The sequence below is a fragment of the Aptenodytes patagonicus genome, chromosome 6, assembly GCF_965638725.1.
Source record: "Aptenodytes patagonicus chromosome 6, bAptPat1.pri.cur, whole genome shotgun sequence".
NCBI lineage: Eukaryota > Metazoa > Chordata > Aves > Sphenisciformes > Spheniscidae > Aptenodytes > Aptenodytes patagonicus.
Genome location: NC_134954.1, coordinates 52,272,423 through 52,299,482, shown reverse-complemented (window position 1 = coordinate 52,299,482; position 27,060 = coordinate 52,272,423). Strand labels below are relative to the sequence as shown.

Genomic DNA, 27,060 nt, shown 5'->3' with positions numbered 1-27,060 from the left:
GCTCTATCAAGAATATTTTATTTTTGCAGGAGAGAGAGGTGATCAGCAGTAAGCAACTGTACATCCTGGTTGTACCTGGAGACGTAAATAATTTTTGTGTTCAGGAAACCAGTCTTTTTATCTTTGAAGTAAATATTTGCCTTACCACTGATTTCCTAGGGAGCTGAAGCATGCCTACCATCTTAGCATTTTTCTGTATGTCCGATCTGCACATAAGTAAAAGAAGGTTGCTGATTTAAGCAAGTGTGTATAATTGTCTTAGGAACAGTGTCTTTACTCATGTGGTTTCTTTCACACCAAAGGCTATCTAACCAGGAAATTTCCATGTTGACATATCTTTACTGAATGGTAGACAAAGTATTTTTTACATAACTATTATTTGTCTAAACCTGATCACAGTTGTGAATTCAGATAAGTGTTTTAACTGGATTCAGATACAAACTTTTTAATGATGTACAGCATTCACAACAGTCAGAGATGCCAGGATTTCATACCTGCCTATGGCATCTTGTGTTTTTCTCTGTATTAAATATAACCTTCAGTGCCCTAGCAGACTGGAGGAGCGGATCACAGAGCAAAGCATGTAACTTTGCTAGCCTGTTGTGCTAAGAATGTTATGATCTTTGCTCAGCTATTTATAAATTATTTAAAAATGAATGGGTGTTTCAAGGACATATTGTACATACTGAGCTTTTATATCCTTGTCATCCTTGTTAGACTTTCGACTTGCATCATTTACATCTAACAAAACCAAAATAACACATTAAGGGTAATATCTCGGATCTGTACCTTAAGCCAAGCTCCCATAGATTTGAGTGTAAATTCAGACTGAAGCTGTAACAGCAACATATTTGAATCAGGATTTGGTTTTTAGTTCATTGTAACATATATTTGAGATGTAAGTTATTTGTATATGCTTGGTAGTCAACAGGTCTCTTGTGAGAGACCTATACAGATAGGCTGGAATGAAGAACTGATATTCTGAAAGAATTGTTGTAAAAGAAATATGGAAAATGCTTGTCATCCTCTATAACCTATAATTATGTCAAAGGTAATGGGATATAGTTTTATAATCAGGCAATATTGTTAATATTTTAGAATTGCTTTACGATGCTATTTTATTTACTTTTAAAATACGTTTTTATGTGATTGGTAAAACATACACTGACTTCTATATATTTTAAATTTCTACCCTTGCTTTTTATTTGTAACAAATCCCTAGAAATAACACCACCATTTTTCACGTAGTTTGGTTCTGAACAAAATCATGGACATACACTGCAGCTCCTGTTGGCCTGTGTGCTTGGTGTTTTCTCACTGTATGTAGTACGTGGCTAAGCTGCTGTATGCTTGGATCAAGTCTGCATGGGGATGTATCAACAGCAGGCACCGCAATGTGGAAACTCGGAGACAGAGCAGTATAGACATAGTCTAAGTGCTTTCTAGCACTCATGCAAAGGTGCAGTCTTCTGAGAGTGATGAATAATAACAAATTTATCTTTCCGCATCATGCAGCTCATTTTCTAGTCCAGTGCAAAGGTGCAGTCTTTGATGAATAATAAAAAAGCCTTTTTTCTTTCCATATCTCCTCAGAGAGACCAAAATAATTGTTAATATAGCTTGCCATAAGCTTGTAGGTCTGTGCATTTTATTGAATATATGAATTCAAAATAACTCATAGTGAGAGCAAGAGTTGTATTTTAAACAAATTCAAGGTGTTTTATTCTCTGCTTATGGGCTTAGGCATTTCTAGTATCAGCTTCCATTTGTTACACGTGGTTGCAGTAAGTTACACACTTGTTCTATGGACAGGTATTAAGAGGAAGAAAAAGTGATTGCCCTAGCATTCATGTGTATAAACATTGTCATGGCCCACCAGAGCAAACTAGTATGTGCATATGCTTATTAGGACATGATATATTCAAATTTAGTTGGTAGTCTTGTGAAGTGGCCGCATGGTTGGTGTGGTACTTGTGCCACCGTAGGTTTTCTCTTTTACCAGATGAAACTGGGAACTTGTCTGAACTGTCATTGCCTGAGTTATTTATGGCATGTTGTTAGGATTTGATCTCTAAAATCCCGTATTGTGAGCAGATTAAATTTCTTTTATAACAAAACCTCATATTCCAGCAAAGGAATAAAAAAACAACAAACCAGCTATTTGAAATCATGTCCTCAAAGTCAGGTGGCCACCAGGTATTTTTCAAATACAAGTATTTTTCTTATCCAGTGTTGACATCTGTTTTCGTCTGCATCTTGCAATTTGCTGCATTTAACAAGCTCATCATTCTTATGATACTGCCTTTGTTCTGTTAGTATTTTCTGCAGTATATTTGGCATGGTCACTTACTGCTCCTGCTGCTTTATCAGTATCCTCAATGAACGTTTCTTGAACTGACTTTCCACTTCATCTTTGAATTCAGCAGTTGTCAAAATGTATGTCAATATAAACCTGTAGAAGTTATTTCATAGTTGCTGTAAGCTTTAAATTTTCATTAGCTGTAACAATGCAGATCCTAAATGGGTAAAGGTGCATTTAGCATAGTGTATTGGTGGATGGCAGTGGCCAGTTTGAATCAAAGGATTTCATCACTTGTGCATATTGTTCAATTACAAATTTCATTTGCAATGTATCTCAGAGTCTGTCTTCATATTAAAGTGCTTTTAATGTCTATTATGAAGCTACAGTGCTGGTTAATGTAATTTCATCCAGATCTACTTCTGTCAAATGGAATTTTAACTGTCCAGAGCTCCAGTTCGTGTTTATGAAAGTTGGAGAGTTTATTCAATAAGATTTAGTCACACCTTGGTTGCAAAACATGCACCATACATAAAAATTTTCATAAATGAAAGGAGAAAATTTTCTTGCAATTTTATTTTTTCTCTTGAAGTATTTTGTCTTTTTAAAAAGCATATGAAGGCGAAAAAATTGTTTTTATGTTTTGTTTCCTATTATAGCTGTATTGTTCAGGTAGTGTATTTTTAACTTGAGATAAATCTTTATGAATGTCATTACTTAATAAATACATCTTTTGCCATTCCACTGTTTATAAAGATCTAAAAATTGACCTATTGGAAGGATGCATAATTTGTAGAGCAGGGTATGTAAAGAAATGAAGCACACTTGATTGCTCTGTCTAATCCTCCAATAGTTTTTCAGTGCATTGGCCAAACTGAGTTGAATGCACAAATATAATTGAGTAATATAATAATGAGATGAGTGTGTAGGTAAAGGAGAGTCCCCCATACTTGCATTCTTTTGGCCCTCACTGAGGAAGACAGAACTCAACTATTACCAATTCTGTCTGACTGCAGGTGACAGCCAGTTGGTCTGCATTTAACTGACTGGTCAATCAGTACCTGCATAGAACAGGATTATCTACAGCATTTCTTGTGCCTTGCATAGCAGGACATGAGAGATTATCACAGGGGTTCTGAGTGTAGGTGACAGTAGTAATTTGTTGGAAACTAAGCATCAGCAGTTTTACTTGTGTTGCATTTTTTTTTTAAACTCTGGAATGATTTGTATGTATAAGAATCCTAGGGAACAGGGTTTAAATAAAATTTTATTTCCTGTGCGTCAGAGGAAATGTGAAAACCGGAATCCCAAAGTCTCATAAAATGGAAATCAAAAGAAAAGAACTGTAATTTGATTATTGTTTGAAAGCCTCATAATGAGGCTTTTCCCATGACAAGGGAAAGAGGAGCTGAAATGTAAATGTTGAAAACAGGAATTTGGTAATACCACTGTAACAAGTGCAAAGTAAACCCTTACCTGGACATTACTTAAGATTAAAAGTAACTTCATTTATATCTAGGACTTAAATCTCTTACCCCAAGTCTAAAGTGCTTTGATAGGTCACTGGTATCCCTCTCTTAAACTTTCCTTTCTCAAAGAGAAATTAAAAGTCGGAAGAGCCTTACAGCATTGCCTGGAGGAGAGAGGTGCTTCAGTGTTGTCCTGCTGTCACTAAAGAAAAATGGTATCTTGGTACTAGTATTCTTCTGCATCCTACTGCTTTGCTTTTCTGCATGTCAGGAAAGGGTAGGAGAAAGTACAGGTAGCACAGAGGAATGGTCTGGTTTCAGTGGCATTCCTTGCTGTTCTCTCCTTGCTCATGTTTCAAAGCAGAATATACTTCAAAATACTGTTAAAATTCACCAAATGGTCCATGGTAGTGTTACTGATACCTTCCAGCTCATACAGTTTGCCTTTGCATCTTTGAATAGATGCTTCAGTTTTAATCCAGAGATGAACTAGTTTCATTTGTCTATTATGTAGTGTGATACTCCTGTTTTCTACAAACAGCCTCCCCAGTGGAAGAAATACATCATATCTGCTCATCCTTCAGGGGCTGTTCATTGCTGTCTGAAATGCAATATTGCCCGTTTAAAGAGTTAAAAAGAGCAGGGGAAGGAAATGGACCTCAGTGTTTCCATTCAGTTAGAGCAGGGTTCAGATTTTTGAACACACGTTATAGAAATAAACATTTTAAAATTCTAGAGGTATCTTGGCAAAGAAGGTAAAACTACATATCTTCTATCTTTTCTTTTTCAAGTGTCAAACCAATTATGAGGAAGAACCTAAAAAAAGAACATATATGGTAGAAGAGAAAGTAATAGGTTATAGTTAGATAAACTTGATGAAAATAAAACAAAAAACTCCAACTTGTTCCTTTCTTCTAGGTTAACAAGTCTTTCACAGCATATATAAACATTCAAATATTTAATCTTAACACCATGAGAATAGTTTGTTGTATAAAGCTATATGTGCTACACATGAACAGAAATACTTGCCCAAATTGTGTATGTGAAGAATTGTAGAAATTATCCTCTGTCTGTATTTAAACTTCAAGCTTGAATAGTTTGCCCTTAAAAATATGAAATGGCCTTCTGAAGATACACTTCTGGCAAGTTTTTTTTATAATCTCCTTTTACAGATAGTCAAGCAGACATTGTCAAGAAAATTGTTTTACCTCTATAAAATACATGCCTGAAATCTTCACAACCAAATAAATCAGGTAAAATATCCTTTAAAGAAGCCTTATTGACATAATTGAATGGAGATGTATAACTAGCATTGATGCTGTCACTTGGATATGTATGCTGTGATGTTGTATTGAAGAAGCAGAAGGAGAAGATGGATGACGTCTTGTGTGGAAATATTACTGCCAGATAAGACTTAACTATGCTCTGAAGAGGCAAATTAGTAAAATAAATAAGGAGCTGGATAAAGTGTTCAGTGGTCAAACAAAGCAGAAAGGCTTGTAGGGTAGTGAAAATAAATTAAATACTCTTGCTTTTCATCATTTCCTAATCATTTTGTAGCCTTGCTTTGCAACACTGGAAATGCTGACCTCACTTTGGCCACAGTGAAATGAGATGTTAGCGTGGTACCCTGTTGAGATACAAATTTAGGGAGAATCATATTAAATTGAAGATTGGAGCAGGGGGTGTAGGAATGTCACCCATGCATTATCCTTCATGGTAAGAGATGCTAAGTGTGAAGTTTTCATTTCCAAATCAGTCACTCCTCCCACGTGGTTTTGTCCTGGCATTTGCTATCGTCATGGCATGATACCTACTCACTTATGGTTGCTGGTCCAGTTAGTGAAGTGTGGTTACTACAGCAGCTGCTAAAGCTCTTTCTGGGCTTGTAACGTGCAAACAAGGGAAATGGACGTATAGCAGCAGCTGCCTCACAAAGATGCTGAAAATTTGGGAAAAAGGAGTAAGAAGCTGGTTTTTTAAGCAAAGAGGATGAAGACAGATGTAACACTTCCACAGTTTGTTTTACTTAAAATTTATTTTAAAATTGGGTGAGGCAGCCTAGGCAGTGGGTGCTTCACTGGATAGAGTCATAGATGTTCTACAAGAAGGATGGCCTTGCCTTAAAGTGCTTCTACTCTAGCTGATACCTCTACCAAACTGTTGAGAGCTGAAGAATTTTAATTGATTTGAGAGAATTATTCACACTTCTAGATTCATCTGTGGTCCTATTCCATACATTGGGCTAGAGCTTTCAGAAACAGGAGTACATATAGGAAAGGACAGAAGCTTTAGTAGAAAATCCAGTGGTAGTTGAAGTCTCACTGAAAGGCATTTTTTAACTTCTTATGCTCACGGATATCAAGTTACAAGTCTGCAGCATCAGCAGTAAGGGGACACCGGTAGTATACCAGCATCAGTGTCACAGAACAGAACAGAAGGACATCCTCACCAGCACTGGTTTAGCAGAAGGGGGCTAAGCTTAGTGAGATTGCTCTCCAGTGAACAGCAGTGGTGATCACAGAGGAGTGACTTCAGGTGCTCTGATACGGTCTCTGGAAAAGCCTTTCCAGAGGCTTTTGGAGCCATGTAGGGGGTGTAGGGAGATTCACCTCCTTGGGGCTGACTTTTGCAGCCCGTCTCCCTGGTTTGGGGAATGGTTCCTTTCTGGATTAATACCACTGCCTCCTATCATTGTGACTACAGTGACACTAAAGCTTGAATAATTCTCCATCTGCCATCAGTAGTACTTTTCTAATTAATAGGTTTAATCATTAATGTTCTAAGGAATATATTATAATATTAGCTGTTTAAATATTATTCCAAACTATGCTTTAAAAAAGCCAAATTTACAGCAATTTAGTAAGATAGCTGCAATGAGGAAGTAAATTTATGTTGTCCTGTGCCGATGTTGTTCCATGCTAGGCAGCTTGTACTTAAAAAATAGAAAACAGAATTTGGCATCATAAATAGATTCATTAATGTTAATTTAATGATGATGACAACAGTTACAATGATGATAATTTTATTAAAAGATACTTTGTAGAAAGTGGTCAAACTTTGCCTGAGTTTTGCAGGCATGTGGAAAAGCAGTTAATTGACACCATGGTATTTTATTATTCTCATTATGCTCTCTCACTAAGTAAAACTATCTTTTTGAAACCAGTCTCATTGTTATAGATTATAAGCACTTAATAGAAATGAGTTTGAGTGCTATTGCTATTACTGTTACGCTGCAATCTGGAGTTTTTACACAGGCAAAATTCCATGTCCTAGTAAGGACTACGGGCCACCTCAGCTTGGGACACCTAGTGTTAGCTAATTCCTTCCTCCTAGACACTGGGGACATTTCCCAGGAGCTCTGATCAAGTCCAAAGGCATTTTGTTGTCAAACAACTTGGACCCTAGTTCTTTTTTATGGTTATTCACGTTCTTAACCAAACAGCTAAATCTTAAACTAGGTGTTTGTCTGTGTGTCTCATTTGAGAGACATTAATAAGTTGGGGCACAGTTAAGATTCCTTGCATGTTTCCGTGCTGGCTGCTGCTTTTTTTTTTCTGTAAAACACAGCTGGAGGAGAAGGTACCTTTTCTAAGATAGATTAATAGTAATATCATTCACTGAAAGCCTCTCCCAAATTATAGCTTCGTTTCCAAATGTGCTGGATCAAAATGTGTGCCCTCCCAGTAAAAATATTTGTGGAAATTTAGTTGCACACAGTAATATTAAACCCAGTATATTTTGAAGAAAGGCTACTGAAACAAATGGCTGGCAGTAATGAATTGTTAAGAAACATTGTAAGGAATATAACAATTTTTAGATTACTACTATGCATATTACTTAGAGATTTGGATTCCTCTTTTTATTTAGAGCATGTCCGCGTGTCCCCCTTCAAATGCCCACTTCATGTACTCCAGGTGGAAGTAACTGCTACTGATACAAAGTGCTGTAGCTCAGCTGCTTGCTAAAGTAAGCCACTAGGAACACACAACTTGAATTTGTCTTTCCCAATAAATACAGAGTTTGGTTTCTCACTGCTGTGCTGATGTTTAGAACTCTGAAAAGTGTGGCTCTGAAAAGTGAAAAGCACCTGTGAGAATGCTTGCCTTTCCGTGATGACTCACTTTACTGGGGTCATGAAGCAGTTTTGTCAGAAAAAAGAGCTGCTCCTGCAGTTCATCTGCCTGACGCAAGACGCTCCTTGCCACATCAGTGGAAGTGAGCCCTGCTCTCACCTTCTTCTGAACTAGATGGAAACCCCGTCTCTTGAGCCTTCAGCAACTCTCAGGGAAAAAAGCTGCACAGTCTATGAATTAAATCCCCCCAAATCTTGTCCTTTTGACAGAACCAGAAGTGGAAGAGATTTCTGCACTCGCATTTCAGAAAGAGCACTGAGAGAACAGTGTTGATTAAGGTTATACAACCTGATGCATGTTGCTTGCTAACCCTGTTTGTGTTAAACACCAAGATCCTACAGTCAATTCTATGCAAATGAACTGATGGACTTGAACGGAGTCAGCTATGAGCAGTTGTATGAATGAAACAGTCTCAGACACAGTTTTTCTAGGAAAAGGGGATATTTTGAGAATGATCTCCCTTTTTTCATTGTCGGCTTTTGCTGTTAATTTTGAGAGTCCCTAAATTAAGGGAGTTAATGTTCCAAGCACTGGTGTAGTTTGGATAGGGATCTTGTATAAATGGATTTTAAATCTGTTTGCAGGCGGCACTTCCTAATCTTCTTAAAAGGATTTTGACAAGAGAGTTAATGCTTATTAGTACGTGTCAGCTAGTGCACAGTTAAAAAAAAGGAATGGGTGAAAATCCTACCTGAAATATTTCAAAAGGGAGCTGTTGTAGTTGGTTGTGGTTTGAAGTGATAAGAGGATGTCACTGTGATGTAGAAGCAACTGTATACACCAGAGAGTTATTATTTTCATCTGTGGTTAATAAGGGTAAGTTGGAGTATAAATGAGGATAGAGATTTAATCCCTCCTAGACTTAATTTAATAAGAAAGACGAGACAGAGATGCAATGTGAGTAGGATCTGGGCTTCTTCCCTGAGACAAAGATTTGGATCCCTTAAGTCTTTGATTCCAAAGAGGAATCTTTAAAAAAATCCTGTTGGAAGGAGTGCTTACACTGTGGGTGCAACAATAAGATGATAAAGATGTATTTGTGAACTTAGTCTTGGTTCATTGTAAGCTACCTGACTTCTATTCATTTAGAAGCTCATCCACTAGCTAAAAGAACATTTTTGTCAGTAAAATTAGCATTTGAATGAGTGATAGGTCTAATGATCACCGACAGTTGTCTGTCTTTCTGGTACCCCTTTATAGATAAATGATTTTCTGCATCTGATCCAGCATGATCTTCTAGGAATGTTCTATGTTTCTTTCTATGCGTAGTGATAGGCATTTAGTCTGTTATGAAAGATTCTTTCTAATGCTGTCAGTTAGTGGTTGATTTACCTGCTGATTCATAATGTTTGATAATCACATTTAAAATGTATGTTATGGAGCTAATTCACTTTAGTTTCATTAATATGTAGTAGTTTTCTGAACCTGCTGGACTGCTGATCCACATGCTACTTTGTTCTACAATTTTATTTTTCTTGAAATCTTCTTTTTTTGAAGGTGTTACTGTCATAGCTTTTAAATACTTTAAATATTTGGATTAAAACTCTTTACTTTTACCAATGAAGAGTTAAGATTCTTGCTTGCATATTTAATTTGTCCAACATTAAGAGACAGGAACTGCGTGAAAGAGAATGTACTTTATTAAAGTTGTCTTTCTTGCTTGCAGGAGAAAACAGAACACTCAAGTTAGTTTGTACCCAGTAGAATGCAGAAGAGATAGGCGTTACTGCTGATATCTAAAGCTTTTCTTTTAGCCAGATTGAGAACTTCTATTTTGAGCACCGATTCCACATACCTCTTGTATGTTTGGACATCTGTTTATTCGTATCATCATATATACTGTATCATCATATATACTTTTACAGTAATTGCTACAGCAGGACTTTGGTGCTAAATGGGGCTTCTGGACACTGCCTGTGTTGAAATGATAACAATCATGCTCAAGTTGATAACGGACAGTTGTTAGGATGTTTTGGAAGGGTTTCACCATTATGTACCTGTAAAATGCATTTTAATTGGTTTATATTATAGTGTGACATTTAATGCAAACATTTGTAAGTTGGTGCGCACAGGTGGGGATATTTCTCTGATAAAGCCCTTAAGAATTTTGTCCTTTGTTTTCTTGCAGACCTTTGGAACGTTCCAGTGAAGATGTAGATATAATATTCACACGACTGAAAGAAGTGAAAGCTTTTGAGAAATTTCATCCAAACCTTCTTCAGCAAATATGTCTCTGTGGATATTATGAAAATCTGGAAAAAGGAATCACATGTAAGAGAGCTTCATATGATGATCTATTTTATGTAGATAAAATTGGGGGTGAGGCTGGGATTGTCTCTAGGAGATCGATGAGAGAGCACGGTCAGGGGAACGGCCATAAAAATGTTTACAGTCATAGTCATGGGGGAAGGCAGGACTAAAGTGCTGCTTGCTCTACAAATACAGTGTGTAGTGAATCTGTGGTAACAAGGCACACATTATTGGATTTAGGACTCTGCCACTGTTTTGTTGAAAGATTAGAAGCAAGTCATTGCACTTAAGCCTCATTCTTCCCCTGTAAATGTATTATTGATCTCTTTTGTAGGTGCTTTGTGATGTCAGGGGCAAAAGTGTATCACCTAGGCATATTGCTAATAGCGTGTGGTTTGCAGTCACTCTGGATAACACAAGACAGATTTGCCGAGCTGCATACTGCTGTGGGGTGCAACAGCTCTGTGCCTGCTCTGGCAGCCTGTGTGCCAGATGAAGGTGGACAGCTGTGCTTGGTCTATGAAGCTGAGATGGAAATAAGCGGTGGTCCTGTGATGGGAATATGTGAGTTCCTAGAGCTGTACCAGGGGAATAGCTGATGGAGACCTGTTGTGTTTGGTAGAGTCTCAGGTACCCCTCAGGTAAATCTGGCATGCTTTAGGCACACAGCACTGGGGTTTGCTTAGAGTGATAGGAACTCTGATGCTCTGTAATCACAGGGTTGGAATGCCTGAACATCAAAGTCCTGCAGTTGCTTCTCAGCCAGAACTCTTACTGAAGTCAGTGGGAGCTGTGTCTGCCCTGGAAGATTCTGAATTTCAAAGGCACATTGTTCAGAAAGTCTTTTTTGTTTGTTTGGGGTTTTTTGTTTGTTTTGTTTATTAACTAAGATAGCAGTAAAAGAGAAGCAAACTGGGGAGAAGAGTGAAGAAATTCTATGTGCTTTCATTGTTTCTGTAGTGTATCGACCAGTTTACTAAAATATGTGCTTTCCAGTGTTATTGGAAATATTATTGTAATAGTAAGTAAGTAGTCTGATACGGTCAATTCTGTAGTGTCAGCAGTGACTACAGTAATGTACAGGGAAAATGTTTGTTAATGTTGCTAAACTTAATGAGATAGCTTTTATTTACAAGATTTCATCTTTCCAGTATTCCGTCAGGGTGATATTGGGACGAACTGGTATGCTGTTCTGACAGGATCACTGGATGTGAAGGTTTCTGATACAAGCAACCACCAGGTAAAATAGATTTTTCATTGAAACCATCCAGTCACTAGTACAAAGAAAGGGTATGACTTATGCTGAGGTAGATAACAATGACATATATCGTACAGATATTTTGTCTTATCACAAGCATGTTTCTCTGAGTCTCCTTTAGTCTCAGTTGTCCTTTGTCTGTGGAGGCAAATCATGCCATTGATTTCAAGAAAACTGAAATGTAATGCTCTGAAAAGGGGTCTACATTTTAATATGAAACAAGACTCCTCTGTCTTTTCTAATAGTGCCATATGAAGTTAAGCTAAAGATCTAAGAGTTGTTAATTCATTCCCTGGAAATATTTTAATTTAGTCCTTGTTCAGAAGGTTCAAACCAAACCCACCAACAGTGCAGTCTGATAACAGCATACTGCAGTCTCCACTGCAAGAATGGGGAAGTATTATAGTAATAGCAGAGTATTGGAACTGCTGCCATGTTAGACCAGAAGCCTGGAGGTAATACCTGTTCAGTGTTAAGAAATAGAAGAACGAGTAAAATTCCCCCCAAATTGCAAGTGATTTCTCAGTATCTTGGCACTCCTGGATTTACAAAATTGGGAATTTAGAGTAAATTAAAAAAAAAAAGGATGAGCTATTTCTCCTGGAGAGAGTCTCCCACCCATGTCTTCTAATGTTATGCTGACAAGTCATGCACTTCCTGCTGTGAGCTGAGTCTTCTGGGAAGGCATCATGTCCCGTTCCCTGCTCCCATGTTTGAGATCTGCGATTGTCCCGTCATGTAGCTCAGCATGGGGTTGTGCCTCTGACATGTGACTCATTGTGCCTTCACATGAGTGGTATAGCTACCCAGGACTTGAAGTATAACACTACCCCGTTTTCCCACCTTGATTGAATGTAGCATGCGTGGGGTGGTGGTGTATTCTTTGCCCACAGTTTGGCTGATTGGGGAAGGTTTCTTGCTCATAGAAGATTGGCAGAAATTGGTTTTTTCACTTTTTTGAGCACTGCATCACCAGTGAAATTGGGTCAGAATGCAAGTCAGGGCAGTGTGTGAGCACTGGGTCTTCTTGCTGATGTGAGCACTACTCACATACTATCTTAGTGTGAGCACTGCTTCTTACAGTAAAATGATAGATACAAAAGGAACTTCTTTCATATACTTATTTTTAGCAACCTCTTCACTATACTAAGTAGAGACTTATTGAGAGTATAATTAGCCTAATTTGAGCAATTCTCAGCGTGGCCTGGCTGTCATTGGTATTGTCACAATTTGGAACAGTACTGAGCTCTTCTGGAGACCCTTTTCTGTGCAGGTCTAAAGCACTCAAGAATATTTTCCGGTGTTTGCCAAAAGATGGCACTACACTATTGTTAAGGACCAATGCTCTTTACTGAATCAGAAAGAAATATATCCACAAAAGTGTTCTGGATGTGGAAGTTAAATTAAGAATCTGGAGTGTTGATTTGTTCCATTAGATGGAGGATGGAACATTTCAGCCTTTTAAGAAATCTAATGTAACTATTTTGTTCAGCTTATTCAGGTTCACTGCATTTTCCTGCCAACAGGAAACTACAGAACTACAATTCATGTAGTTCTAGTTCTAGAAATTATATTCTGCAGTAATTTCTTAACCTCGTGTTTCCTTCTCACAGGAACAATGAACTGAATTCTTACCACTGCCTAGTTGCCATAGGATACAGCCTCACTGCCAAAAGGACAGCAGCTTGTGCATTTACCATTCCAGTGCTGGATAAGTTTGGTGGTTGGGGACTCCTAAATAGTATTTGAGTCCAGTATTTTCTCTGGTTTTGCTCCAGCTTGGTGTTTATACCATGTCCCTCCTTGTCCATGCTTGGTCTCATGCTCCTTGTTCTGCCTTTAGCTCCTGGGTGCCCTGTTCCAGTCTTGCCTGTACTTCCTTGTTGGCATAGTGCTAGTCATTCTTGAGCTTGAAGTACTTGCTAGCACTCCCTGCCTACTGTGCTCGCTACAAACCCAGATGATGGAGGAAATAACAGTGTAGCTCCATAGGCGGGCAGCCCTGACAGACTCAGTTGTCAGCATTGTGCTCCCAGCTGGGAATGGATGACCAGTGCTTAAGATGTAGGGATGCTTGTAACCTACCCTGGAGCACATTTTCCAATAACAGCACCCAGGAGCCAAAGTTTCCTTTGCAAAGTCATAGTAATGATTAATTGCTCTGCTGTTACTGTTATACCATAAATGGCACTAATGCTAATGAGAAACTTCCAGCAGAGCAGAAGAGATACAGAAGTTTACCTGAGTTTACAAGTTTAGAAGTTTTAGTCTCATGTGAAAGTACAGAAGGATTATGCCATCTCTTCTAGGAAGAGAGAAGCGAACTTTGTACTTAGGTTCCTATTGGTTAAAAAGCCTTTAGACATGACTAATAATCTTTTAATACTTAAGATGAGCAGGAGGTTGTACTAGATGACCTCCTGAGTTTTCTTGCAGCTTGAATTATCCTATGATTATATGATGATGCCTACAGTGTTAATGTAAATATGGAAAATCAGTTCTCTTGATTAAAAATATATTAGTCCCACTTTTACTAGGTGTTTATCTGTCTACCTGGGGAACTTAAATTTCAGCAACCTGGGAATAAATGCGTTGTGTAGCAGCCTCCATGTGCTAACTCTTTATGCAGTCACCTTTGGTGTTTGGTAGCTTTCTCCCATTAAAAGTGCAGTAAGTTATTGTGCACTTGATGCTTACTAAGAATGTCTTAATGGCCTTTGCTCCTACAGAGGCATGTAGTTACATGTCTTGCACTAGAAATTATATCTAAATGCACTAATGGATCAAGACTTCAGTGTAGCTAGTGAAGTGTTAATTCATAGACATTCTTGCTGCACATGAGCTTACTCATGCGGACACCTGTGGTTTCTCACAGAAAATGTTAGTAATACTGATTAGGACCAAGTTGAGAATTCATATAAACAGAAATATTAACATTACCTATTATTTGCTATTATGATAAGAGGAAGCATTCCATGTACTGATTTAAATGTTTTAATAAAGACAAACACATATTTAGGATCTCATAGATAAAGCCTCACTTTCATCTTGGTTTGGAAAAATCCTTTCTGACTGCTTGCAAAACTGTATTGTGTCACAAGAGGGCAGTGTTAGAATATATAACAAACTGAGTACAGGCACTATTTAAAATTAAAATGGCTAATCTGAAAATCATATTCAACTACTCACAATATACCTGTTTTAAAGAGTTTGACCAGAGTAGATTTCTCTGTTACCGTTAGTTCTGTTTCACTGAGGTGGTAAAATATTCTAGCTGCTGCTAATCATGGTTGTAATTTCATTTGCCGTTGAAAGGGGACAATATAGTTTATGATACAGAGTTCTGACAGGATTACCCATCCAGAGTGGGTAATCTGTGGCTGGTCTGCTTTCTAGACACATTATTTATGAATTTTCTGGATATTCAACAATCAAGAAGAGACTGAAGAGGACTTTTTTTTTTTAAGGTAAAAATGTCACACTCTGAATTGCAGAGGTCAGTGTAATGAACTGTTTTGGTCTTGCCTCAACTTGTTTGTAACAAATAACCTGATAAATATTGTACTTAAAAACAGAAAATGCAGCCTGTTTAGAATCTATCAGAAAGAGGTCTTTACCCTCAGTTATGAACATATTCTGAATTTAATTTTTATTTGGCACTGTTACCTACCCAATGTTACAACCAAGGTATGCAGTAATAAAAGTTCCTCTTAGAGATATTCCTAGTTTGGTGTTGTCTTAAAAATACTGCTGACTGCCTTGTGTATGTTTAATTTTTGAACTCTATTTTAAAAATGAACAGGTTCTGAAGAATGACTGTTGGTAATGTCTCAGAATAAAGCTGGGAATAAATGCATTATGACAAAAGCATCAGTGTGACATCTTTGCCAGATTCTGCAGCATTGTGTTTTACTGAACTAGATTCAGAGCCTTTTACCCCAAATGATTAAGATTTATATTCCTATCTGATAAAATGGGAAGGAATGAAGAGAAGAAAGACAAAGACCAAATAGCAATTTGATCTGCAGTTTTGCTGTAGTCTGCCAGCTGAATCATAGAGTGCACTGGGAGCTATTGCTAGTTTATCTTGCCTGTGTTTTGGTGGATTTTTTTTAAGCTGATCAGATTTTAAAAACAGACCAAACTGAACGCAGGGCATTGACTTTACAAACAATTAGCCTTTTTTAGAAAAGCTTTAAAGGAGTAGCTGTGGGTGTTTGGGTGGTACGTCAGTGTCAGTTTAGGAAGGTGCAGAGGGCTGGGGATCAAAAGCCAAATAAGTTAGTGGGGTTGTTGAGAAGAATGACTGTGAAGAAAGAGGTTCAGATGTCCACGTAAGAAAGGGAAGAATTTCCTGGCTGTTTGAAACTGAGGACAAAGGAGGTATGTGATAAGATGTAGTGGAAACAAGGAACAGGATTTAAACAGGACAGTCCCTGCAATACTGCTTTCTGCATGTAAATGCCATTTTGTATGCATGTAAATAGCCATCACGTATTTTGGAGATAACCTATGTGAAGTCTTGACATAGGTTTGTACTGTAGTCTGCAGTGTAGTGTAAATATGCCCAAGCTACCTTTAAATTATTTCGTTTGAGCATGAGAACTGCTCTACCTATTGTAACACAGAGATTGGCTGGACTAATGTACTCAGCTGAGAAGCAGCGTGTGTTGGCCCATGCTGAGCTCCACAGTGTCATGGTTGTCCTAATTTTGGTTTTGAACTTAGCTTATTGAAAGTTAATATAGAAAAATCGTTTCAATTCTGTCTGCCAGGTAACCTGGCAAAAAGTCCAAGATGTTGCAGGTAGCTTTTAGAGGATCAGATAGAAAGGTATGGAAATAATGAATGTTATTACGGTACTATTAATCTGATCTGTAAATATTTTAATTAGGAGCTAGAAGAGAAGTTGGTCACAGTCTTTCTAGAAGCACAATGCTTCCTTTAAGCAAATCACCTTGTCTTGTGTAAAAAGGATGGCCTAACATATGTTGGCAAACTGCAATTCCAGTGTGGGAAGATATTTCTATGTTATCTTTAAAAGTAGTTTGATAAGGATTTCCTATCTGAATGGCTGAAACATACTCCAGTAGAGGTAATGGACCAGGAAAATTACTTCATAGAATAGATAGTTTACTTTCATGGTTTCTCTGTTATAAAAGGAAATTTTTGCTGAGGACAAACTGAACTGTGTTGAAGTAATAATAAGCAAACTTTTCAAAATGCCAGCTTTTGCACATCTCCAATTAAACATGGAGATGGTATGGAGTCCTGGAGGGACACAGGTGCAGAGGTGAGTTAAAGGTACAAGGTGTGGGAAAATGATGAAATTAAAAACAAACTAGCTACATCAACTCCCTTATAAACTCAAAATATTGAATAAACTAAGATTTCAAAGAAAAGTGCCCAGTCCCTTTCAACCTAGCACTTGTAATTTTTTTTCCTGTTTTCTTAATTTCTCTTTCAGACACCATGGTTTTGTTTACACACAGTACAAAAATTCCGTTTGCCAGGTTGGAAAATAGAAAGTGTCACAAGTCAGGGAGGAGCATGCAGGGATGTGCCTTGTGATGGCAGGGGAAGGAATAAGGCAGAGCCTTGTTTCTGATTCTCATCCATTCCATAGAATGGTCTTACAAATTCAATAATGTTTAGATTGATGGGGGGGAGATTTAACAACTCTTTCACTGCATGTGTCTCACCTGCCAGTGAGAGTCAGTGAAACTGGATACGCAAACAGCCTCTGATTTGAACGCTACCATTTTATAGTGTGTTCAGAGGACAGATAGCAATGGAAACAATCTCATCTTTCTAAGTCTTTAATACTGCCTTTTAAATAGCTGTGTGAATTTTAGCTGGTTACCAGCAGCTAGAACCCCTACTGCTTCTGGGATTGCAGAGGGGAACAGCAAACTGAGTTTTGAGCTGCCAGCAATCCTCCTGAAGTCTACACTGAACAGCAGGAGATTCTTGAGTGTAAGGTTAACAGGCGTAATAGGAAATGCACACCTGATTCCCCAGGAGGCTGGAGATGTACAAACAAGGGGCAGCGAGAAAATGGGGCTCTGAAGTCTTGAAGAAGACAGATGGGCTTGCTCCCCAGCTGGCTGTGAAACTGCATCTCTATGGAGAGCAATGATGGCTGGGGCAAAAAACTGAAAGAACTTTCACTTGATAGAAGCCTGGACTTTTCTTTAATGAACATAGATAGGACCATTCCAGCTCCTTGACTTAACACCCCACAATGTTTATTTATTTCTCAGGCTGAACAGCTGCCTGATCAGAAGTTATCTTAGAAAGTGGTTCCTTAACCAACACCTTTCCTTTTCTCCTATTCTCTATTCTGTCTTTGAAGATACATTCTTTAGGGTTGGAAAGAATCAAAAAAAGTGAAACGTTTCAAAGGAGTTTATTTTTTTGGACGGAGGGAAGGGAGTGAGAAAGAAGTTGGAAGATGTAAATATTGTTTATGATCCACCTAATGGAAAAGTTTCTTTTTCTGCCAGGCTATTTGGTTATTCTACCCTAAACAGAGATCTTTTATCTGAACTTTCTAAATAAAGTTGAGAATAATGTATTGGAGACCTGGAGATCAAATTTTGTGTGAGCAGTAGGCACATCTTCTTTGTAGCTCCTTTGAGCTGAGTGAGGATGGTAGCATGCATATAGTGTTTGAGCTCTGAAAGGTAAGCATGTTAAGGCAGAACTTTAGTGTCTAGCCTGTATTATAGGCTGTTTGTAGAGAGTTCTATTTAGGTGCCTAGGTGCTCATTTCCAAATATTTTTTCTTTTAAACAGTGTCTGTTCATATTTGCCTTCCTTGAAAATTTATTTCTAACAATTGGTAAATTCTTCCTAGAACTTTTCTAAGACATAATTGATTTTGTTTTCCTGAACGCATAATTTTATATGGTAATATCTGTGCAAAAGCAATTTGCTATGGTTCAGGGAACTGGACTATTATGGGCATTTGTCTTTGTAATGCAATTACAAAGCTACTAACTTGATCTTAATAACATTTGCCTAGTACCACTTATTAGATGCATGAAAGGAAAACAATGCAATTTTAAACACAGAAAATGATACTGAAATATGGTCATGCATCTCTCCTGGATTATCAGCCCCAAGGATGTAGTGGATGGGATGACAAAATTTTCTGCTTTTATTTTTGTAGACATTTCATGAATCCTATATTTTAGAATTAAACTATATTTCTAATGTTGTATCAAGTAAAATTAGCATGTGTTTTTATATCTTTATGTGTATTTGTCTGTGTGCATGTATGATTTCCTTACTAAAGTGCAGTTTGTATCAGTTTAAGTTTTTAATGTTCTTGCTATTTTTTTTTTTTAGTTACTCAAAAGACAGTCAGTTAAGGCCCAACTTAGAAAGAGACATACATAAGTGTTCAGCTTCAAGCCTGTGCTCAGGAACATAGCAACTTGTAAGCCTAAAATACAACATGTATCTAAAGATCTTGATTCAGCAAGTTATTTAATTTCAAGTATTCTAATTTTTTGTCTGCAGTAGCTCATAATTTATATTAGAGCTATTACAGAGGAGTTCCTGGCCAAGGGGGATTGATTTAGACGTCTTTCCATCACATGAATGGCATGTGCTCACATAGACTCTTTTGAAGTGGACTTTACTGCATGTTTGGGACCATCCTGAATACTCTATTCCAGGTTGTTTTGGACTTTTAATAGTTTTCTTGAAATCCCTGACTTATGTGAGAAGAATTTATTTTTTTTTTTTAGTCTGGTACTTAATTGGCAGGCATCCATTAACAATTGAGAGATTTAGTGGCATTTTCAACAGAAAGGCCAAGAGTTGATTAAACTGTACGACTGCATTGCGCACAGACCTTGTACAATAGAGAAAAGCATTATAAATACAAGAGGATATTATAATTGAAAGTTACATTTACTGAGAAAACATAACAGTCAAATTTTCTTTCTGATGAGGGTAGCCTATATAGGGCAGAAATTTATTTTCCAAGATTGCATTTCTGATGCTAGTTATCTTCTGATCACCTCTGACATTTCTAAAGGATCTCATCATCACAACAGTCTTTAGAGGTAGATGAACAGAGGTCATAACTTTCTTCCAAAGGTGAAGGTGACTCTTGTGTTCTCTGCTTTGCAGACAGAAATGTCTAATTCAACTGATGATCATAGAAAACAGAAGTCCTACTTGCTTCCACATTGAGGCTTCCTGTGTTGTTAATCAGCATATTGATTTTTTTGTTGGCAGTTTTAATTAATTTTCTTTTAAAGCAAATTGCTGAAGAATCTTCAGGCAGTGCTACTAGCAAATGTGACATAAAGACTCTTAAAACATCCTGGAATATTTAATATGTGTCCTTCTATTTTTAATTCAAAGGATGCTGTGACAATATGCACTCTGGGAATAGGAACTGCTTTTGGAGAGTCCATTCTGGATAACACTCCTCGCCATGCTACCATCGTTACCAGAGAATATAGCGAGCTCCTTCGAATTGAGCAGAAGGACTTTAAAGCACTTTGGGAGGTAAATTCAGATTTATTTGCAATTTATGCAGAAAAAAGTGATTTAACCTTTTAAGTGTTTGTAATGAAATATAAGCACATTTATACCATAAGTAAAGTAATAATTCTTTTAAATTAGTTTGGACAAAAAGAAAAGTCTTTTTACTTCTTTTTAGTGCGTCATATTCTGCATGATTACATACTCCTGTATTTCTTTCCTGCGGGCTTCTTCTAATGAGATAACTTAGGTGAAATTTCTGGTGGAATTTATTTATATACTGCAGGTGTTGCTTTCTTAGCCTTAAACTTGCTTTTATTGCCAGCATTTACGAGGAGAGTCTGTCCTTAATATACTCTGATATTTTAAATTATTCTCCTTTACTCCTGTCTCATCAGCAGCTGTAAGGGGTTTAGAATTTGCAGATGGATCAAGATCACTTAAAAATTAAGTTACTGATTACTGTGAATTCCCTTAAAACTTTCCTTTGTGGAGAACGTACTGCTGAGGTTCTTCTTTCTATAATCTGCGTGTACTTTGGTATCCATGTTGAGGGGGCTTCATTAACATGTTACTGTGCTAAGTTACTGAACTTCAATCAGTTTGCATTTTTGTAAGCATCACACTTGATTTGACAAGTGTTCTAGGAATTGGAAGGCATCCTGTTGGCCTGGCCTACACTACTGCCATTTTGTACTGCCAGCTTGTTTTAAATGATGACTGTACAAATTTAGGTGTTGTGTAGAGCTGTCAGATGGTGTGACAGTGTCCTAAAGTTGCAGATCTAGGGACACTATATTTAAGAAATAGATGCTGGTAGTAGCATTTTAGTTCAGCATCGCTCCTAAGTGCAGACAGATGGGGTTTTTTTGGCTTTCTCTTTTCCTGAGAGAGAGCAGTATTATACTCCAAATAATTGTAAGGGTATCAGAAAGAAAATCAAATCCACAACTAGCTACGCTGACTGAGGAAACAGCACTAATACCACCTGCCTGCAAATACTTTGCCTTGAGCATAGTTAATGGTGCAGCATGACCAAGGCATGAAAGACCAATGTGTGAATGAAATGTGCTTGCCATTAATGCTCTGACAGTATCAGATTTCATTCTTCGAATTGCATAGCCATAATTTGTACTGGGTTTTCGGCAATGTTTACAGCTAAAATAAAATGCTCGTAAAGTCTCCTAGCAAATTTGAAGAAATTCACAACGCAATATTTTTCTGCAGGTCATGCTTTTTTCTCTACAGGAGTTGCATTATAGTTTTAGACCCTGGCATTAAAGGATTAAATATGCCAGTGGTCTCATCTGTTTTAACATATGCTACACTTGCCAGTGGTCAGAAATTTTAATGTAGATAGTACTTTACAAGCTCATGATGGAGGAGAATAAATCCAATTGTAGGTTTCTTGAGTAACTTTTTTTTTTTAATTCACTTTTAATTGGTATAAGCAGAGTCATTTCTGCTATGTATATGACTTTCCTGCTAAGCATTCAGAGATTGTTGGTTTCCTATCAGAAATATTGGGGGAGTGGAAGTTAAGTTCCCTTCTTAAAAATTTTGAACCTTAAAGCATATTTAAAGTTGTTTTAAAAAAACCCGCCAATGTCATTTGCTCTTTAATCACTAATACAATGTTGTTTCTAACAATTTTTCTGATTTTGATGAGTTGTTTGGTGATAGATAATTTTGGGAAAGGTCATGTGTGTTGAAAGTATTGGGAGCTATCATAGGGAGCCTTAGCACACATCTTGTATATTACAATTTTTATGAAATTGTGTAGTAGAGCATGTCACAGATGCTGCAGGTGTCAGTCACAGACCACAGTCTAGCTTTGTGATGCTTCTTTGCCTTTTGTGCAGTTTTACAGTGAACTTTTCATTTATCGTGCTTTCTTTCAAGGAGGCTATCCCTGTGCTCTTAGTGAGTGGAAAATTATGCCACGAAATACAGCTTTGCTGGTTAGTCTGAGGTAGAATTAAGTTGCTCATTTTTTCCAAGGCAATATTTGTTTCTTTGCTATCTACTAATCCCAAAGCCTACATAAACTGCAGCTAAAGTATGATATACAGAGTATGTTCAAAACAGACAGAAAATTATTTAAGAAAATTCCCCCCAAATATACTAGCAATAGCAGCAGTATATTATTATTATTATTATTATTATTATTATTATTATTATTATTATTATTATTATTATTAAAGTAAATACTTTTCTTCAGGGAAACTTTTTGTTATGTTATGGATGCTGTGTTGTTCTGTCTACCTTATCCTAAGATTCATATATCTTTGCTGTGACAAAGCCCATATGAGGAAACGGTTATTGATACAGTGACGTGCCATTCAGATAATTTTTTTATTTGTTTTTAATGAAATGGATCGCAGATACTTATTATCGGTGGTGCTGTGGGAAAAATGGGAAAGGGCAACAATGTCAGTGTCATTACAATCCAGCTGTGGTAAAAACTAAAATCTAGTGCATACAAATTTTAACTCTCCAGATAATGAGAATTTAATTCCAGAAAGAAGTAGTTTCTCCATTAAAAAAAAGTTGAATAATTCCAAAATAATATAATAGTGTAGTTTAACAACAACCTAAATAAACTGTAGGGTTGAAATTCTTAAAATGGTTACTGCTTTTATGAATGTAGGGTTTTTATGATTAATAATAGAAGTGCAAAAAATATATTTTATATATGATTAAGTTTTTTGTTTGCGTTTTTTTTTCCCCATGAAATTTAATTTTGAGGAAATTTACTTTTTTCCTTCTTTTGAGGGAAAGAACAAATGAAAACTCTCTGTTAGCTGATTAAAGATTTTTGGCATACAGAGCATAGACATTCCAAGACTGCTGTTTTTAATATTCTTTTTTATTTTTAGGTTGTGAATATAATCTTGTAAAATGAACCAGTATAAATTGATTCAGTATTGACTTTAATTTATTGTGCAACTAATCTGAAATGATAGGACTAAAAGCTATGAACTACCTTGATAGTAAAAATTTGTTAACACTGAAACCTACTGATGAAGTTCATGTTTGAAAAAAATGTTTTTCTACCACAAATCTATGCAGTTCTTTGAAAGACAAATAAATACCCATTTATACTGCTTATGAAACTTTTAGTATAAATCCTAAAACTAGATTTTGAGAGAGAAAGATATAATACCTATCTATTTTAGTTATTTCTAAGTTTAGAAAGAATTTTCAGAATCTCTGTAACTTCATATTATGAATTTACAGATTTTTCTGAGTTTTGTTTAAGTTGAAAAGTAACTTTTCCTGTATTAGCGGTATTGCTCTAAGAAACAATTGTATTGATAGAATGTTTCACAGACCAGATGTGGCTTATAAACATATTTAATGCACAACATACAGCAAAGTGTATTAATTTCTTTGAGTGCAATTACAATTGGGTCTATACCTGAAAGAAAGAGATTGCTACTTCTAAAGAGACTTTTTTATCACTATTCTGTCAGTCTTATAAATTTAAATACTCTTTGAGGAAAAGATAGGATATTCTTTATCAAAAATATAATAAGATTCCTTCTGTAATATACAGAACCACACATTCAATCAACCCTTTAAATACAGAAAGATTTTCTGTGACCTCCATTTTTAACAGTCAGGGAATGCTGGTCAAAACAAGTGATATTGTCCTGATAACAACAATTACCAGTTAAAATGGCCTAGTGTTTTCTGTAATGACTATATCTGTTGAAGTAGCATCCTGTTCGGGAACATCTGTTGAACTTCTAAGCTTACTTGTCCTTGGACACTTGTTTTCTATCAGTGGCTGCTATAGCAGATTGGAGATGATGAAATCTCTGGTTAGGTTCTCACACAGCTGAACGCTGTTCCCTGATGAAGAAGCTCTAGGAGATTATGGGAGTCACTGGTGACATGCCTTTGTGCACTGATTGTCCCTGGCCTTCATCTCTGAAGAGCACTAACATGAAAAAAGTTATTAATCACTGTTATAACACTGTAGACTTCCAAGATGCTCTATTAATCCGTAGGAAGAAGTACTCTGTGTTGATAAGAATTTGCTTTCCCTCTTTAGCATCAATGAGTTAGTGCGGTGCTCGCTACCTTGCCCAAAAAGCTGTTTCAAAGCACAAAGGAAAATACATCCAAAAATAAACATGAAAGCAGAAGGCCACACATGAGGAGCTCTGGTCATGCACATCCTGTTGGGTCACTGGCTTGCTCCACCCCTAATAGTTGGATTCTTTTAAACCAAGTAGGAGTGAAATGAATGTATTTGAGCAGTGTTATCATTACAGAAGTTCTCTGTACTTCATCCTCAAGCTTTGTCCTTTCATGCAGTTGCAAACCAATTCATACCCAGACAGGAAGGGAGTGATTCTGCTGAGAGGTGACTTATTTTTAGAGGTTTTTCCTACCACAGGGAATTACTCAGCCTTCCTTGGATAACATACAAATAACCAATTTCCTTTTGTGTGGAATAAGATTATGTTAGAAGTTACTGAACATGCCTTGAGAAACATTTGATCTCGAGTAAATGAAGAACAGCTATTACTTCGGTATGCAGTAACTTTGGAGAGAGGGAGTCTTGGCCCCTATAAGGTCAGAATGAATATTTTAATTCTTTTTTATTCATATTCAGCAGCACTTACACATCTTGTAGCCTAATAAACAGTAGCGTAACTTGCTTCCTGCTTTTGCCCATCTGATGATAATTCAGTAGCCCTCAGCAGACTTCACTGCTCCGAAATGATAGCTTTGGGAGAAGCAGCTTTCTTACCGTCTTTGTTTTCTGAACACTGTGAATGTTAGTTTTTAATGAGCTAGTTTAGAAACAGATCCTCTGTCAGAACAGGAGAAATGTTACATACAGTTTCAATGGAGTGCTGTGTAGGAAATACACATATGAAATGGCATGCTGACTTAAATGTTGTAGCACTGTTCAGTGAGATTTCTGAATAAGGCTTAAGTTAATCAGAATTGAGACCACAGCTCTCAGTGCATTTGCGTGTAATATCGGTTTGTCTTTTTAAGGTATATCTAATCATATCCCTTATATCAAGGTATAATATAATCTTATGCCTCATTTTATGTGTCAGAATTATGGCAGTAGGAATTACGAAGGCACTGTAAAAATACATTAATGAAAATGAACATGTAAGGATTTTCATTTGTTTTATCCATTTGGCCATGCTGTAAGTACATTATTTATTGAAGTATGTTACTGAATCTCATGTAGGTGTTTTGTAGTGTAATGCAGTAGGCAGCATTTCAGAGAGGCAGCCTTTTCCTTGCCTTAGGCTGCTGGAAAATATGTTACATTGTTCATTGAGAATGTTCTTGCTTCTTTCTCTGGTAGACTCCGGAATACTTCAACATGTTTAAGGAGTATTAGGAATCTCATGTAAATGTCAGTACTTTCTAATGCACCTTCTCACCAATGAGTATTCCATACCAGAAATTCTTTCCAGTTCATTTAAGTGAGAGATTAAATTTGATCTGAGAAATGAAATATTGGGAGGGGGGAATCAAACAAAAAATCAGATTCATGTCCAGCCCCTAAACTATCAGCTTGATTTATGGTATACTGTTCCGCCAGTTTATTGCCCAGTAATCAATTGCAGAAGTCTTTGCTCTGATGTACTGATTTCCCATAGGCGAACATAGTAGAGGTATAAAACTATAGTTAATAAAATACAGAATATTTAGTTTTGCAGGATGGATGATCATGTGATTTAAAATAGTGAAGTGCTTGGAGACCCACAAAAGTATAAAAAGGTGGTCATGGAACACTCAGCTGTCTTCACCCGCTTCATGTCACACTCTCCATTGACTGCTCAAACTCTACCTTGATGATTTGTCTCTCTAATGGGGTTTTATTTGAGGAGTGTAAAAGTGATCAAATTGTAGTAGCCTGCATTTGCAATGTAGCTGGAACACTGTGTTCACCAACCTCTCAAATAGCCATCTTGTCAGAATAATGTTATCAGATACAGAATACAACACAGAAGGAAGACGTGGAAGGACCCAAGTGTATGGAATCTGTTGCCTTATGCTGTCTGCAAATCTTCAGCTGATGACCAATTCAAATTTGTATGCAAAGAAACAGAGCTAGTGTGAGAGACATTGAAAAATGAAGTGATGATAGGCAAGCAGATTTTTTTCCTAGAGTAACACATGGAAGGAGGAGGAATATAAAAAGTCCTCCTCCCCTCCCCAGCTTTAGAATACGACAGTAAACACAGAATTGGCAAGATGTGAGCAAAGCTTTGAAAGTAACTAACATCCCACCTTCATAACCTTCTGTGTTAATACTGATAAAGCATGCAAGTGAGTAGCAGGGAAAGATTCCAAAATTGTGAAGTGTCAGATTGCACTCCCAGTTTTGCTGGTGTGAATTGAGCATATTTCAAGTAAATACAGTACAATTGCTTTGCTACACATGGAGCTAAGCGGGAGCAGAGTCTGGCCTTTAGTGCTGCTGCTATACTGGTTTTGACCATCCTTGTAATATGCTTTTAGGGTTTTTTTTCTCTTGTTTTGCTTTGTCAAACATTGCTAATTTTAATGAGTGATGCTGTGTCTGGTAGAGCGGATTTAAATGAGTATGGAATGCCATTCTATCTTCAGTAGCCAGACTTACATCAGAACAAGCCACATGTTTGTCAGCATAGCAACACAGTGACTGCTGCTTTCATTCAGGTGTATTAATCACTTCATGTTTTAAGAAATGGATGCAGATTTTGTGAACACTGTTTATGACAGTGTATCTCCTAAGGTAACCTTCCTGGCCATTGGCAGTAGAGAAACATATCTAGGAATTAATCTAGATTTTTCACTTCAGTAACACAGCTTTTCTCTTGGCGTGATATGTACTGATAGAAGTGTACAAGTCTTTTGATAGAGTCTTGCTATGATGTGTTCTTTTCTAAATAATGGCATTATGACCAAAAAGTTCATAATCAATAAGTATCCACTCTGTTTCAGATAATTTGCTGTGCCATTATGTATGATAGTCAATATTGTCAATGAGGCACAATTTCTGCAGAAGATCAAGGGATCCAGTTAGTTTTAACTCTGTGAGTTTCCCTTTCTTTGTTGTTATCATTGGTTCAAGGCGACAGACGCAGGCACTTCAGACATCCCTTAAGCGACTGA

The 27,060-nt window shown here is 37.0% G+C and overlaps 1 protein-coding gene across 2 annotated transcripts in view; it reads left to right on the top strand.

Annotated features, from left to right (window-relative positions):
- The window catches only part of RAPGEF4 (Rap guanine nucleotide exchange factor 4), a 163,558-nt gene that overhangs the window by 3,013 nt on the left and 133,485 nt on the right, over positions 1-27,060 (top strand). For both annotated transcript variants that reach the window (XM_076342598.1, XM_076342597.1), the window contains exons 2-4: positions 10,033-10,175; positions 11,306-11,394; positions 19,795-19,941. In XM_076342598.1, the coding sequence (XP_076198713.1) occupies positions 10,033-10,175; positions 11,306-11,394; positions 19,795-19,941 (379 nt within the window). The remainder of the gene's footprint in view (positions 1-10,032; positions 10,176-11,305; positions 11,395-19,794; positions 19,942-27,060) is intronic.